We start from the raw sequence: 17,247 nt of genomic DNA, 5'->3' as shown, positions 1-17,247 counted from the left end.
GCTGTAGCACAAAATACCTTAGCTCCAAACAGTACAAACACTTAAGATGAGAAAAATGAGGACTGAATGACTTCTAATCACAAACAATGCTTAGGAACACAGAACACATTATTGATTAAACATCCAAGAAGGACATGGCTTGTGCTAGTGCACTTAGAGTACAGATAAGGACAAAACTACCACTGGCTTACCTGGCCATGCAGTAGCTCAGAACTGCTTTGCTTTCACTCACCTTATACCCATTTTCTTCACCAAATTTATAAATAGTTTCTCTGCGTTCTCGAGTTGTGTTTGTAGCATCAAAGACCTAGGAATAATTAAAGGGAGAGAGAAAAAGGAATGTGGAAAGCACTGTAATAGTAACAACAAAAATATTCATTCCAAGTCCCTCAGTCTGAAGGAAAGCAACGGAAACTTCCCCCTCCCTCAACCCCACTATCTCAACATGTCCAAGAAGAAAACAAAGACATTACTACTTTACACATATTCTTTTTTTAAATACTAAAATTTAGTAATATTTTGAAAGCAGTTCTAGCAGAACTCTTGGACTTGGAAAAGGAAATCAGAATTTAAGCCTAGCACATAGTACAGGAGAGAATTTTCCTCCTTGCCCTTTATCAGCATTAAATATTAATGCACAAGTTTTTAGTGAACTTATGCTACCAAAAAAAAAAGCTTCAGTTCAATGGGCTGTTCAAAATATAAGTGTAAAATTTGCAAGAGTTGTAAACCCTGCCCATAAATAACACCATCAATGCAGCCATTTTTCTAGGAACTCAGTTTATCTCTGAACACATCAATGTTTTACTAAAGTATGAAGTTTGCCAAAGCATAACATTTACCTCATGTATTCAGCAGAACTTACAGTTAATGGTTTTCCCTGTTTACTTAATAAAAACCCCAGAGTTGTGTCAGTAGTCTTAAGACAAAAACTTTAAAAATTAGTCTCAACACATAATGTCAGTAGTTGAGGAACTGGTGTTTTGCATCCCATTATTAAATACTCAGGTATGCACTAACTCATTGTAAGTTTCTCCTGCTCTTTTCAGACATTCTCATGCCAGTAATAAGTGCCAAGAGAATACTTTTTGTTCAGCAAGTCTTTACCTTCCACTTGGAAAACTAAACTATCAAATAGGCATGCAAGTAAAATGACAGATGTGTTTAATGGCACATTGTGGAGCACTGTCCTATAGCAATGTGAAGAGGAGGTGGAGTTTTTCTTGGTGTTATCCTCCTCTCAGCTAACCCTCAAAAGGTAGTTGCTCAATATGGCATCATCACCCTCAAATTCAGCATTCACTTCACTGCAGCAACAAGGTAGACCTAACTACCAAAAGGCAGAAATCTGGTGTACTGGACAGCTGCTGTAACTACTCAGGCTGCGTATAATCCAGCAGACACACAGAGTTTGGTGCAGAGGCACCTCAAGAAGGTATCTCCAAGAAGAAACTTACAGCCACGTGCCCGTTCTCCTCGCTGAGGTACTGCCGGACGTCGTTCAGCGCGGCTAAGGCACACTGTCTGCACAGGGAAAGAACCACAGAATACAGATAAGGGCATCTTGTTATGCACCTGGGAGAAAAGGGCCCTGCAAATGTTAAGACAATCTATCTCAAAAATACAGACCTCTCTCCAAACATAGGGAAAAGAGATCAGCTCAACAGAGATCAGCCAAGCTACACTAAGGAAATGTGGTCATGTCACCTTGCTCCTCTGCGTCACTGACACAGCCACTCATGTCCACAGAACACCTATCAGCTTTGCTTGAAGGATACCCTTCCACTGATCTAAAATAACATCACTGAAACATCCCTGCAACTGCATGCTTTTCCCAATTACCTATTCATTCATAACTGCTTCTTAATTTGATTTACAAAATATTAAACAAAATTAATCAACTCAAGGCCTTTATCTTGTGGCACCAAGTTGGAGAGGCAACTATTTTTCAGTTATCCACTAACTCTCTTTTGAGCTATTGTGTGAAAACTGCTTATGTAGAAAAAATTTGTTAATATAGAGAGCAAAACAAAGGTAGCATCAAGTATTAGTGACTGAGGTGAAATACCATCCCACTGCAGTCACCAACCCAGTGTAATTAGTACTGGAGACAGCTGAGGGCACAAACACCAAAAATCCCCACCCTGACATACTTTACACTTGTGTTAAATCTGGACAAGAACATATGAATATGCAACTTTCCTCTGTCCCCAGCATTAGCATTATCTTCAAAGTCCATTATGATTCCTAACACATCAGTAAAGCTGGAGGGCAACATTGTACACGATTTACTTGTTAGCAGAACAAAGCCCCATTTATTCCCAGTAAGTACAGCCTCTCTGCAGTACCAACATAAAAGCCTGCCCATTTCAACAGCCCTTCCCTACATTACTCCTAAATTTTCTTTCCCGACTGAAATTCATAACTGCTCTATTTAACACCTTCTGGAAGCACAGCTTTATCTTGAAAGAGAAATGAAGGCTTTTGGATCCTGACAGTATTTCCACATTAGCACAGTTAACAGATGTCAGGAGCTGAGATTCATCACCCAGGTCTTCACTGAATAAATACAAACCCTCTTTACTCATTGCTAACCAGGCAGATCATCTCACACAGCCCATTTCATGCTACATCCCTCAGCACTTAGCCTAATAGGTGGCACAGAGGCACATTAAAAGGTTTGGCTCTACCTGTAAGCAAAAAGTAGTGGCTTGCAAAGCTAATGCACCTCATAACTGCTCTTATCCCCAAGGATTGGGAGGCTCTTATGCAGCCTGTTCTCCTTTGGCTTTAGCAACACTCAGCGCTGCTGAGGGGAAGAAAGGGAAGAGAGAGGGGGGACAAGGCAAGGACAGCCACAAAAGAACTCCAGATGGTTTTGATGTATAAGGCGAAGCTGAATTAAAAACAAAGCAGTCCATATTTTAAGTAGCCTAAATAAATACTATTTCTATCCATCTCAAATTTCTCATTTCCTTCTCTTTCACATTGCACAATCTAAGGGCTTTCCTGAACACACTAAAAAGTACAGTGAGTGTCCAAGAAAATCAAAAGGCCCTCTTGTTTGATCTCCTCTAGGAAAGAAGCAGCTCCCTCTTGCTCTGACCCTTTCTCCTGAAGGTCTGCCCTACATTAAAGCACAGCCTCTTTCCAGGCAGGAGCAGAGACTCAAATGCTTCATCTGGACACAGAACTCTGCTTCTCTCCTTGCTTTGCATAGCATTAGCAAAACATGGCAATTTTTGAGGCTGTGCATTGAGGGAATGAATGAGGCACCTGTATGGTGGCCAAACCCACAATTTCAGGGAGAAAATGATCACATTTGATTCTCACTCATTTAAACAGATAATGATGAATGCATTCAAAGTGCTCCAGATGAACAATTTCATTATACAAATCAAAAAGAAAAGCAGTTATGTGGGTTTTTTCCTTTATGAAGCAAACAAAAGCTCTAAAATGGGATTTTAGGAATTATGCAGCAGAAGGAGTCACATTTATTAGCTGGTACTTTACAAGAAGGTAAGAAAAGTTATTACTATCTATTAAAATAGTTTTTCAGTGAAAATATCCTGGAGCATCTACAGGAGTAACAGTAGTCACATCCTAATGAAAATGAATCAAGAACTTCTCTCAATTTCTGATGCTTGAGATGAAAAAATCAAGAAAAAAAGACACCCAAATTTTAATCAGCCTAAAGAAATCACTACTCCACCTTCTCTAGAATATATTTTCCTGCAGTCTCCATAAGGGTCTTCTTGATCATACAAAAATGCAACTTCAAGCAATCTCTAAGAGCAAATTAAACAGGATATCCTTTTAATACAATTAGCATGGTGTACCAAGCACAATCAAAACTTACTTCCTGATTTTCAAACCTTCTTCATTGTCAGGCAGGAAGAATTCAAAGGATTTGTATTTTTTCACCAAATCTCGACGATACTGACCAACATTAAATTCTGCCAAGAGAAACCAGCATTAGCAAGAGCCAACAACAGAAACATGAAAAGGTCATGACAACTTTATAACCAAACTTCCTGCAAAGATAAAATAACTTGGCCTGTAAGAAGTCAACCTATCATACTTCTTTTTGTGTTTTGTGAGGTTTAAAATAGCCAAGACAGCAATAAATCTTGGAAATAGCTAAAGAACATTTGGGCTGTAGTCACTCTGCTTCAGTGGCCACTCTGTAGTGCCTTTGTCTGCCAGTTTGCCTGGGCAACAAAAAGAAATTCTTTTCCTCCTTTTCAGGAGTTACTCAAAGTCTATAAAGGACTAGTAATGATTATTGGTATTAACAGTAATTTATTATTATCATTAGCTTCTTCTTCTTCTTCTATGTATATGTACAGTGAAACAGTATTCAGATAACACCTCCCAAAACTTACAATTCTTATTTCAGCACAAGGCAGAGCTCTAAATAGAACTAAACAATCTTGCTTTAAGTAAACAAAACTTAAAATTGCAGTAGTGAAAACATTTTTTCAGAACACTGCTCTAATATTTCTATTCCTTAAGGATTAGCATTTCACAAGCCCTGTTCCACTTACTGGGAAAAAAAAAAGACAAATTGCCAAAACAAAATAATTTTAAAATCATCCTAAGTATGAAACAATCTCACTGGGATCTCTTCTCAGTGGTCAAAAACCATCTACTCCTTATCTGGGTAAAGGTGCAAAAGGTCCATGGCCAAACACAACATCAGGCTGCAATATCAGGTATGAGATTAGGGCAAGACAGTTCTGCTTTGCCCCAGAGCAGAGTGACACTGAACCCTCATTCATTTCATTCAATGGCTCTGAAAGCAGGCCTCTGAAATACAGTTAATGTTTAAGTTGTTTCAGACCTACAGGTTTTTTCTGTTGAACTGCAAAGCTTTTGGTTTTGTTTTTTTTTTTTAGAATTCAACCACACTGAAGTATTCTGTTTGAGATGCTGCCAAGGTACAACTCTATTTGCCAGACTTTATTTCTGGAAAGAGGAAAAGAAACAGTAGACTCAATTACAAGGCTGTAGTTAAGAAAGAAGAAAGAATAGAAGAGCTCATGAACCAGCTGCTGTATATAGATTGCTGCTGGGATTGGAGGCAGAGGATAAAGATATAAAAATTATTTTTCTCCCCAAAAGTCAAGTTTTGTTTGAGCTCAGGAGTGTTGATGGAATGCATCATGACATGGATTACCGAACAATCCAGGTGATTCTGTGATGGTGATTTTAATAAGCACTGGCCACAGTGGCTACATGAAAAGGTGGGTTCTTGTAAAAAATAATGAATTTCATGAGAAGGAATAGTTACTGCCAGAGGCCATGCAGAGCAGAGGAAAAAGTGCTATCTAGTGGGACAATCTCCAGCCTTTATTCTTAGCAGCCATGCCTATGGAAAATTTTCTCAAAGCTCACTGGTATCACAACCACAACTATTCAAAAAAGCTTCCAAGGCTCAGTATCTCAAAACCACATTGCAACACAATTCTATTCAGACATCTAACTGACCTCATTTCCTTCAAAAAGCACAGACAAAAGTCCCCTGTACTTTTAACCATTTCCCATTCTATACAACAGAGGATTTTGGAAGGAAGAAAGCACAGAAATGATGACTGAAATGATTTAACCATCACCAAAAGCCTGGGGTATTTACCTCCACCTTCAGTTCTTGAACTCTCCACCTTGCTTAACATTACATGAAAAGATGGCATTTATCTTTTCTCTGGTTTACATAACCTCACCATTTGAACCATCTGTCTCAGAGAACAAGAACTCCTGCTAAATTAAGCACACACTAATTTTAAGACATTAAGAGCCAAAGGGTAGCAGATGTTAGGGCTACTTGATACTGATCCTGTATCAGTTCAGTCCCACCGAGTAGAAGAATTAGGGAAAATGTCATCTATCCCCTCAGCCAGGCAGTGAGGTGTTTCACAGTGACTTCAGTAAAATTGCATCACTGAAGACACAAACAGAAAGGCTCTGTGGTTTGCTGAGAACATCTCAGCCGCCCTTTCTAACAAAGACAAACAATACTCAGCAACCAAGGACAGAACCTCATATGGCAACTTTGGGTTGCATATTTTTGTAAAATCAGGCAGCAATGCTCTACCTGTTTTTCGTCAAGCACAAGTGAGTGTGTTTTCTGATGTGCTGCTCACAGTAGCCCACAGAATTTTTCCTACAGTTGGGCCAAACACCACCTACAGCACAATTAGTATTTGGGATGCATTCAACCAAGCATGAACCAGATGTGGATAATATCTTTCTGCTGTCCAGTACTGGACTTCTGCTAGTCAAAGATCACACAGTGAAGTGTTCAAACTCAATGACATTTATACATAACACATGTCAGAAATTTAAGTTACATGTGTATCTAACATACAAGTATTTTGTCAGTTGGATATAGGCTAAACAGCTTGGATTGTTATTCCATTTCAGCCTAATGGATAAAACTGAACTCTGAACTAGCTGATATTGGTCATCATAAGGGTTAAACCGTGTGAAAACAGTCAAAATAAAGTGATTATTTAAGTCCTGTAAATTCTCATACTTAATACATCCCCCATAATGTCTCTTCTAAATAAAGCACATTAGACAAGTTCCTAAAAACTTAAGAAAACACCCACACAAAAAGCTTTACCCTAGAATCAAAAGGCAGTTTAAATATAGGCCAGAATTTTTCATCTTGACTTCTTAGAGTGACTAGGAAATACATCTCTGCACAGCCAGCCAAAACTGCACACTTTAGTATGACCTCATATGTGTAATGTCATTTAAATTATTAACTAGGCATGAAGCTACTATTACTGCAATGGACACAGAATCCCAGCACACCAAATGTGTCTTGCTCTTCTGCACAGAGACAGGAGAAGGAAGGGGAGGTGGCTGCTCAGAACTCGAACGCACTTAGGTCCTGTTTATGGGCCCACAAGACACCACAGGAGCCCAGAGAGCTCCTTGGCACAGCCAATCTGAGCCTTTTCCTGCCCAAAACACACACAGAAATCTTTAAGGAGGTGATAACAAGTGGCTCCCTCAGTCTTTGGGCTCTTGGTATTTAGACAAAGAATTGCAAGTCATTACACAAACATAAAGAAGTAAAGAACTGCAAGTAGCACAAAGTTCACAGAGTAAAAAAGATGGAGAAGTCGGGAAGTTTAACCCAGAAGTGGCGATTGCTCAACTGCTTGTAAACAACATTCCTTTTCACCTAAATGAAGAAAGGAGAAGGGAAACAAGGAAAAAGTAAATAAACAAAAAAGGGCAGTGTTTCATGATAAGGGAAAAAGTTTGATTTAGGCACCTGACAGAACAAGAAGATAAAGGAACAGTCAAAATAATTTGATTAATTAGCATATAAACAGCAACGTGCCTGTGTGTGTTATTGCTTAAAAATACATTAACAAAGCAGAAGGATTTTTAAATAGTCAAACTTGGCAACAAAATTACTGGAAATCAGGTTTATAAAGCCCCTAAGGTTGTGCCCTGTCCTTCTGCTGTAAACAACAGTAAACCCATCACCTTTTGTGGGCACTCCAATCCAGTTTAGGTAGCGTGTCAGCTTCTTGGAGATGTAGGTTTTTCCTCTTGCTGGGAGACCCACCATGACAATCAGAGTAGGGCAATTGGTCATACATACTGCAAAGGAAACACAGGAAAGCAGGATTTACCAACAGCATTCCCACAAAGCAAAGGCTGCTGCTGCTGCAGGGAAAACCCCTCTCTGTGAGCCCCCCAAGGAGGTGTCCCCAAGCAGCTCATGCACTGTGGCACCATTTGGGGCTCCACAGCAGGACAGGGACTCTGATCTCCCTTCTTAGGAATTTTGGAAGGGTGAGTCAGTGGTAGTGCAATGATGGACATGTGAGGTGCAAACAGGCAGGAAAGAAGAAACTTGTGTGTTGGCACACAGAAACAATACCAAAATAAAGACAACTGGCATCTTATGCCCCCGTGTACCTCAGTTCAGTGCTTGCATTGAAAGGAAACAGCAAGGTGTACAGTTTTAAAATAATTTTTGTATTTTTAAAACAAGATCTAAACATGGTTCAACCTTTTCTTGATTTTGAGCAAAACGAGCATGACAAACACATCTTTATACATTATAGTAAAACAAGCTACTCACTACTGATTATTTCTCCTTTAAGTATAATTAACACTAAAATCTCTCTTGAGCAGAACTCATTTTGACTGTTACTAAGAATAAGACAAGTATTTTATACAATCAAGTATAATAATCTAATATAGATATATGTACACACTTAATTAAAGTCATAGCATTTAATTAAAAAAAACTCAGCAGGGTAGGAGGATGAAGGAATTGTATTTGTAATCTGAAAATCTTGTGCATTTCCTTTCAAATCACAAGTTTTTGAACATTTTAACAGCACAAAACTAAGGATACCTTGCATTAATCTATCACAGCTACAAGGAACTGCCTAAAAAGAAAGAAGATATTAAAGTGATGCAGATACCACCAGCTCCCTCCACCCTCTATTTTTAAGGGAATTCATTTCTGCACAATCCACATGTCTATTGATTTCCTCGGTGCCTTGACAGAGGAGACATCAGTTCACATCAAAAGACCAAATCTCAGTGATTAGCTCTAAGGCATAACTGAATTGTTGTACAAAGGGCTGCGATTGCTCAAAATTCCCAAACTCCCATCCCACAAAATCACTTGCATAAACCTGGTGCAGAATGTTCACACAACTGAATCAAAAAAGAACAAGCAGATTAGCAAAGGCAGATGTACTGTTTTAAAATGCGCAATGAAAGACACAAACCAAAAAACATTAAAAATACACAACTTTTCATGAGGGACAGGAGGTAAAATGGTACCCAACCTCAAATCCATGAAACAGGCAACTACTCCCTGTAATGACAGCTACAGGGAACTAAATGCAAAGCAAAACAGATCCATCCAAACATGGCCAAGTCTCTGGAAGGACACTGATAAAAACCCTCAGAGAAAGCTCCTCTGAGCAGAAGCCTATAAACAAGAAGGGTAATAATTTCTTTTCCTCTTTGTCATAAGTTCAGGCTGTGAACCCCTCTCCAAGAGGCTGAAGTCTCTAGGGAAACAACAAAGTCTATGGAGTGCCAACAGCACAGTGCTTATTAAGTTAACAGCCCTGCTTCGGGCTTTACGGACAGTGCAATAAAATACTGAGGTGAGAGAAACCCCGGGGCCCCAAGAAATTTTAAGAGAAGACATTTTTCTTCAAAGCCTGTTCAAAGGGTCCTTCACCTGAAACACCTAGCTCAAGTTTTGAACAATTTTTCGGTACAAGCAGTGAAGTAAGAGCAGTAAAAGACAAACCAGGATCTGTACAGAAAGGCTCTGCAAGGAACTGTGCTGTAACAGGCTTTTCTACTCATTCCAAGCAGAATTTACCAACTTTTTGTTCTTAGAGCACCTCCTTTTTTTTTTTTTCTCTCCTTTTTCTGCTGCTGGGGTCAGCCATACAAATTTCACCTTCTCACAGAATATCTGTCCTCCAGTAATGCCACGATAAACCTGTATGAAGCAAAACTGAAGTCTGGGAAGCTTCCATGAAGAGTCCTGCAAACCACTTAAATTAAATGGCTGCTTCACAGATTATATCAACAGTTAAATTTCTAAATTAAGTCCTTCCTAAGGCCTGCATGGGTTTGTGATACATTTTCTAACCAACCAGCAAACTAGATCAACCCAACTACAACATGCATGAGGGATATTCAGTGCCAGTCTGCTACCACCTCCATTTTTACACATATATCCTCAAAGAAAGTACAAAACCAGCAAAGCTGCCTTTGTCAGAACCCCATGTGTCCAGTTTAACAGGCACATCTCACCTGCTATTCCAATCACTCTGCTGAGTAACCACAGAGCAGAAACCAAGAGAAATATCCCAATAAACAAGAGGCAATCCTATTCTTTTTAGGTGCCAGGCTGACCAAGAGTGCTTTTATTCTGTAAAGACAGATGAGTTTGTAAGGAGGATGCCAATGATCCCAAATCTGCTTTTACAAAAAGCCACAGCCCTGTAAGCAACACTACACAGGCCATGGTGCTACAGGAATGTGCCACCCCTCCGGGCTTGTCCTTAACAAGAGGGGGACAGTTCACAGTCTAAAATTCAGGGCACCAAAGAAATGTTTGGTGTTCTGGATTGGATGGCCACCCATGGCTGCAGCCTCACACCACCTGCACAGGTGGCACTCAGTGACAAACACACCTGTGCACTGGCAAGCAGAAGCAAAGGCACCTGGGCTGGCCAAAACAGCCCATTCACAGCTAAATGGCAGGACTAAAAATAAAAGCACACAAAGCAGCTATTTCACTTCTTCTGTACCTCTGTGCAGCATTCTCAACACACAAAGACTCAGCACAGGAGACTTTATTTCCTCCTTTATGATCCTATGTAATTAACAATGCTTAATTTTGCTCATTAGCTGAATAAAAAAGTTAAGACCAGAACAGAATGCCAAGTGCTGGTATGTATCAAATGGATGTATCAAATACTGCAAAGAAATTAATTATCTTTATCTAAACCACAGTTTCTCAACAGAACATTGCCAACACTCCCTGCAAGCAGGGGAAATAGTCATTCCCATGGAGGTATTTTTGTTATCAGCGTCTCGTGGTTTACATTTTCCCTTGAAGAAACGTAAGCAAGTTTGACACAAGGAAGTAAGCTAATAAAAATAGCCAAACATACCACAAATTACATATATCCCAGTGACACAGTGGTAAATCCCCCTTTTCACAGCACCTCACCATCATTCAATTTATATAAAAACTTCAGTGTGGGTTACAGGTGTGTGAGTTAGAACCAAAGCAGATTCCTAAGGGCAGCTTTCTCTCCACTCCTCACCACTGGACTGTCAGGTTTATCTTCAGAAATATCTCTACACACAAAACAATCTCATTTTTCACTACTGCTTTGCATATGTAACCCCTAAGGGTTTCTGACAGCCCCAACCTGTGGATGTGCCATCAACACTGATTTTGTTAGAGGAACACAGGCACTCAGAATAGTAAAACAAAACTTACAGCTTGTACACCATTTTCTTCAGTCAGTTTTTTCTTTAAAACAGATGCTTGTGATATATACATTTAGGAATGCATGTTTATAAACAGCATCACCAAAGAGAGGGAACATAGAAAAAAAACACACCCAAAATTCCAATCAGTGAGGGAAAATGGCAATGATGAAATGCTGCAACCGAAGCAAAGTCATTATCCCAGTTTAATATTTCTTAAACATTAGAACAACACAGCAAGTTGCAGCTCGAGAGTAAAATGATGACTGCCTACCCTTCCTAAAGTTTTAAAACTTAACAGTCAAGGAGAAAGAAATGACATGTTTATTTCTTGCCTCTATTGTGAAATGACACAAATGCAAAAGAAGGTTGTGAAACCAAACTGGGACATGGAACAATCTAGATGAGCTGTGCTGCAATTCATCAGCCCTCAAAATTCTTTTGGACCTTGTGAAATCCGAGTCAGGAGTTGATATCTTCCAGGTTCCCTTACTACCAAACAAATTATCAGCTGTCCTTCCCTTTGACCCAGAATTAGATTTTGTTTTTTCCTTATATGTGTTAAGGACACATGTTTTTTGTATCAAGCTGTTACTGTTAGAGATTTGAAGTTTACAAAGTGTTCTTGCAGTTCCTATGGCCTTCAATTCAAGGCCTGTTCTCCAAAAATCCTGCACTGTTTTGAGGCTCATACACAAGTTTCTCTGACTTTAAGCCAACACAACCATCCTTCCAAATAAGGTCAGCCCTACATGTTTTTCCCATCACTTACCCAAGTTAACCATTGTTAATCCATCATATCTGTTTGATCAACAATGACAACCAGTCTCCCTTCTTTGCATCCCATGGGGAGGAGTTCCCCGTCCTGCTGTTCTTCCTGAAAAGCATCTGCTCCTAGACCTGAAGAAGTCCATCACCTTCAAATTTGTGTCTCCTCTTTTTGTCCAAACCACCAGTTGTTACCATCACCTTGGTCCAAGGCATCCAGAATTCACATCTGTCCCCTGGCCAGCCCTGTGCCACCAGCTGTTCTGATCTGCTCTGTCATCCCTTCCTCAGGGCTCAGGGTCACCTTTTGCTTCTACAGCTTTGATGCCAACAGCAAGGATCCCACCTCACATCCTGCTCCTCAGGCACCATCTTCACCTCATTCCCTCTCCTATTTTCAGTTCCTAGCATGAGGAGCATAAATACACACAAGCAGCATGTGCTCAAAGGGTAGTGTTAGTGTTCTTTAGAGCAGAGATAATAATTTGATACTTTTTTGGGAGGGGACGAACATTTCTACTGCTGTATCAGCAAATGACATTTATTAGAATGACCAAATTTCAGCAGTTGTCGAGAAACAAAGCATTTAACTGTAGCTGGGGAGGAATGTTTAACCACAGGAAGTTCACTATTTATCTCTCACTATAAACATCCTCTGCTGGCTCCCCAAACAACTTTCACTAGGGCCTACTCAGCTATTTGTTTTTCATGTCCATGTTTACAGCTTGATTCAGAGGTTACAGCAATCTGAACATCCAATGCCAAGAACAGCTTTCATTCAACCTATTCACAGACAAAACTCCTCACAGGTGACCACAAAAGGCAAGCCACAGCTATTCATACGCACCAGACGAAGTTGCAGTGCCCTCAGGTGTGACTCTGGAAGTCACCAGAACAGCCACCTTGTGTCCCCAGCTGTAAAAGCTGCCTGCTCTGTAGGCTGCACACGGACACAGCTCCTCCCCAAAGACCTTGTACTGCACAGACTGAAAGAACTGGCTCTTCAAAGCCCTGTGACAGCTGAACCCTGGCACAGCTCAACACATTTCTTCTTCCCAAGACAACAGCAGTTGCTACAACTTTTAGAAAATCACGGTAAAACCAGCTAACACTGGTGAGTACTCTTGTAGACAAACTTGCTGAGGCCTCAGCTGGAAGTGTGTACAGTTCTGCTCACCCACCTTCTAGAAGGATAAAGACTAAAGGTGGTGCAGATAAAGGTCAGCAGCACAAAGCAAAATTAAAAAAAAAAAAAAAACACCAACCAAAGGAGACTGAAAGAGGTCATCTTGTTTAGCCAAGAAACTCAACACAGAGTGACTAACTTCACTGCAAAGCTACACTTGAGGACAAGAAAACCACTTGCATCTTGAGCTGGTATTTTTGGAGCAGCATCACCTGCCACAGTTACCTGAAGCAGCAAAGAACCAGACCTGGTCAGCCCAACAGAGCCCCCGTGACGCATCTGGGCAGTCCATGCTGCCAGCTGCAGCACCCACAGGTCACACTGCCTCACCAGAGCACAGGGCGACACAGGACACGTGGAAATCCCAGGGATAAGGAGTCTGCAACCCCCCTGCATGGGAAAAATCATGAAGTGTTCTCAGTTTGCTGACACCAGATAGAAGGTTTAATCAAGGAAGAGTAACTTCTGTTCCTTTGCAGGCTGTTTGTAATTCTTATCTATCACAAATGACTGCAGACTTTTTATGGGTAGGGCTGCAAAAGGATTATTTTTAAAAAAAGGCCATCTCTTCTTCTAGCAGAAGGGTTTTTTTCACTATGGCTGATTATTTCCTCCCTCTGAAGTATAAGGCCCGCATGACAGTAATAATTTAACTCAAGCTGCTAAACAGCTCTATCTAATAGAGCTATCTCCAAATGACTTTACTTCCAAATCTTTTGACTGCACTGTGGATACAACACAAAGGCAAAATAAATCCCGCTGCAGTCTAGGTGCACTCTCATTTCGGTCCCTTGACAATTTATAAGGGGTCTTAAGCATTAAACTTACAGAGTCCTACAAAAAACCCCACTGGCATGCGAAATATTTTTAAATTTATAATCAAGTGAAGCTAAACAATTCTGCCAAGAAGACAATGTACATCATCAAGTTACACATGACTCACATGCAATTTTGTTCTTGGGTTTGGGGGATTTTTGTAAAACAGTATCTGTGTCAGAGTTATAACAGATATTACTCTGTTTGGAAAAGAGATGCCACATTAAGGCTAAAATGAAGCACTTTTCTTAGCGTGTTTATAAAGCATTTATACACATTTTCTGACTCTCTTCCTACTTCAGCATTCATCTCAATCTGCCATGGCTCAGATGCTGCAGTAATTCAGCTCCCACAGAAACACGCTCCTGCCTGCTTGCCCAGCACACAACAAGAGAGTGAGGGGTGGTTTGGGGCTTTTTTGTGGGGGAGGGGGTTTGGCTTCCTCTTTTAGCAAGGGCTGGACCAAAGCAGGAGCAGAGAGCCAAGGCTGCAGCCCATGGACTCCTGCCACACCGGCAGAGCCTCACCTCTGTCAGCACAGCATCTCTGCATGACAAACACAAACAATTCCACACGACAAAGACCCTTTTGTCTGCAAAAGGATTATGTGGCCGTGTACCGGACCTCTGTGCCTTAAGTAAGGGGGGAAATGAGAGGAAGAGTAGGTCAAAAACAACCTGTGAGGCAAAGTTTGTTAATGAACTATGGTTTACAAACGCCGCAGCCAAAGTCTCAGGAGGCGGATGACTTGGCTGGCTGCACCTCAGAATATGGGAAGTCATTAACTCATGGAACAGATGGGCTGATACAGCACTGGCCTTAAAGGAAAAAAAAATACAAAGGAACACAACAACCAAAACAAGAGCATTGTGACATCTTCAGGCCTCTCTCCAAGACGAATACACCGAACACAAACCCTCCCTGACACCAGCGCGTCTAACAAATAAAAAACCCAAACAAACCCGCAAAAACACCAACAAAAGCAACCAGCAAACACATTGAACCCAGCTGAGCTTCCCTGCCTTCCCGGGAGCACAGAACCAGCCGCAGCAGCTCCGGGGCCCGCCGCCCCGCAGTGACCGACCCCATGCGCCGGGGCTGGGCTCCATCCCCCCGAGCCCCCTGAGGCCGGCCCGGCCCGCTCACCGCCGCGCTGCGCGCTGTGCCCCGCGGGCAGCCCGTTGTCGTAGGGCTCCCACGTCTTCTGCAGCGGGTTCTGCGTGAGCTCCCGAGCCCCCGGAGCCGCCGCCATCCTCGGCCGCTCCCGGCTCCCACCGCTGCGGCGGCGGCGGCGGGCGGGGCGGAGCGGGGCCGCCCCCGGGGCAGGGCCGGCCCGGAGGCCGCAGCCCCGCCGTGCCCCGGGCTCGGCAACGCCGCCCCGGGAGGGAAGAGCCCGGCCCCGGCCCCGGTGAGGGCCGTGCTGCTGAGGGAACACCGCGCTGCTTCTGAAAAGCCTTTTCCTTTTTTTTCTTTAAACCCAACCCAAAACCTAAATATAGAACGCCCAGTGTGTTTTAAGCCATGCATTGAGTGAGACATTTTTCCAATTAAGCTGTTTTGGCCTGAAGGCTAAATTAATAGCGATGCAGAAAAACATAAACCATAGGTTTCCTCCATCCCATTTGGCTCTCCCCAAGAAAAGCTGTGAACAAATGGCCCTGGGAAACTGCACTGGTTTGACTAAACATGACACCCAGCTGTCGCCTTTCCCCATCACCTTTATCAGCTTTACAGCCTGGGGAAACCCTCCTCATTGACTGGCCTGAGCAAAGCAAAAAAAAAAAGCTCAATATTTTACATATATACACCTCTCTATGTTTTATTTACAGAAAATTTTATTGACAGAAAACATTTTATTTACAGAAAATAAATGCAACACAATGAAAATACGGTAGTGAAGTACAGTACACACTTTCATTATTAATCACTCCATTATTATGACAATGGCCTAAACACAAGTGAAGGCCAGTGCATACTTTCTTTTTTAATACTAACCAGGCTATGATCACCTGATGATTATTTTTAGTTTTTCTGTTCTATTACAAGTTAAAATGTACCTTTCTAAACAACAACAAAAAAAATCAGCCCTCAGAGACATTTGGGAAGACACCTCTGGGAGAGTCAGTACTGTTTCTCCAGAACCATGTTTGCTTGACCTGCTTTTTCCCTCTGTTCCATTTCCTTCTCTCCAAGACCAATGACACTTTTCCTCTGTAGGTGCCCCACACTATATTTTTATCCAGGATTTTCTTCACAATTTTGTTTTGGGTCAATCGCTGGCGTGGGGAGGGGCAGAGGGGCTACAAGAGTTGCATTGCAAGGATCAGAAAACTGGGAGTAGAGAGAGGGAGGTTTTGAATGCTAAAAATCTTCCTGGTTTCTTCTGCCAGCTGTGTGTTTACTTCCAGCAGTTGCCCAAGAGGTGTGAACAGGAACAACTCAATCTGTGTCCCAGGTTTATCCCAGAATTCTGTCTCCTGTGCACACAGGGAATGTTGCAACACACAGGACAGGGACCCCAGGCTAGAGTCCAACAGGAGGACATCCCCACCTCATCCTCCTGTGATCACAGCAAGGCCAACACCAAGATCCTGCAGCTTCCCTAACAATGCCTCCAGTAAAGCCAGGAGAGCCCACAACAGGTGTAATATTAACAGAAACAAGAGATGAATACGAATGCATTTATAAACCCCACCTCTCAGGTTTGTTTTATGTACATTAATTAGAAAACCTACTAAATCCTTCCAGCCTCTAGAAATAAAGTTTGTACTTCCTTTCTGCACATCCACACCCTGCACAAGAACTGGAAGCTCAGTCGCACACCTGATGTTGCTCATACAACAACAGCATTTTTCAGAAGCCTGTGGGGTGAATGACCACATTTGTATGTCTCATCCTCAAAGCACCAGGCACAGGGCCAGTAAATTAATTCCCTTCTGCTCAGGCAGATTCAAACTAGTGGCACCTGCACAAAACTTCAGTTAAGGGTTTGCCCAGGTGTCTGTAATAACATCAGAGGTGCTCAGAGACATCTGCTAGCCTTTGTTTTTGTGAGGCACAATGTTCAGCTTGGTTGATAACAAGCTTATGTGATTATGTTGTACTCAAGGATTAGTTGATCTGTGGTTTGTTTTTAAACCTCAGTGCAGTAATGACAGACAAAGCAAATACAGGTATCTTGTGCTACTCCTGAGGTCTCATTTCATAACACAGTTTACAAGGGCACTACATTCACTTCCTGGGAAAAGACAGAGCAAGCGTTGCCCGTTAGATTCCCAATAAATGACAGAGATCACCTTCTGCACAATCTCATTGTCACCAGTATAATGCAAAGGCTGGAGGAGCAGAGCTGATGCCTGCAGGTGAAGAGCTTTGTTTGCTACAGGGAAACCACAAACAAGCCTTGACACCTGGGAAGGCTTTTACACAAAGCATCTGCTCTCAGGGCCATGGTGAGCAGAGAG

At 41.8% G+C, this 17,247-nt stretch overlaps 1 protein-coding gene across 4 annotated transcripts in view; it reads right to left on the bottom strand.

The window, feature by feature from the left end:
• The window catches only part of LOC131563204 (6-phosphofructo-2-kinase/fructose-2,6-bisphosphatase 4), a 32,879-nt gene extending 17,826 nt beyond the window's left edge, over positions 1 to 15,053 (bottom strand). For all 4 annotated transcript variants that reach the window (XM_058813122.1, XM_058813126.1, XM_058813125.1 and 1 more), the window contains exons 1-5: positions 14,930 to 15,053; positions 7,507 to 7,623; positions 3,860 to 3,956; positions 1,458 to 1,524; positions 233 to 307 (exon numbers count right to left, since the gene is read on the bottom strand). In XM_058813122.1, coding sequence (XP_058669105.1) covers positions 233 to 307; positions 1,458 to 1,524; positions 3,860 to 3,956; positions 7,507 to 7,623; positions 14,930 to 15,035 — 462 coding nt within the window. In that variant the 5' untranslated portion in view covers positions 15,036 to 15,053. The remainder of the gene's footprint in view (positions 1 to 232; positions 308 to 1,457; positions 1,525 to 3,859; positions 3,957 to 7,506; positions 7,624 to 14,929) is intronic.
• Positions 15,054 to 17,247: the final 2,194 nt, after the last annotated feature.

Source organism: Ammospiza caudacuta, chromosome 12 (genome assembly GCF_027887145.1).
Source record: "Ammospiza caudacuta isolate bAmmCau1 chromosome 12, bAmmCau1.pri, whole genome shotgun sequence".
Classification (NCBI taxonomy): Eukaryota; Metazoa; Chordata; class Aves; order Passeriformes; family Passerellidae; genus Ammospiza; species Ammospiza caudacuta.
The sequence above is the reverse complement of the archived record's forward strand: the minus strand, read 5'-3'. Positions and strand labels throughout refer to the sequence as shown.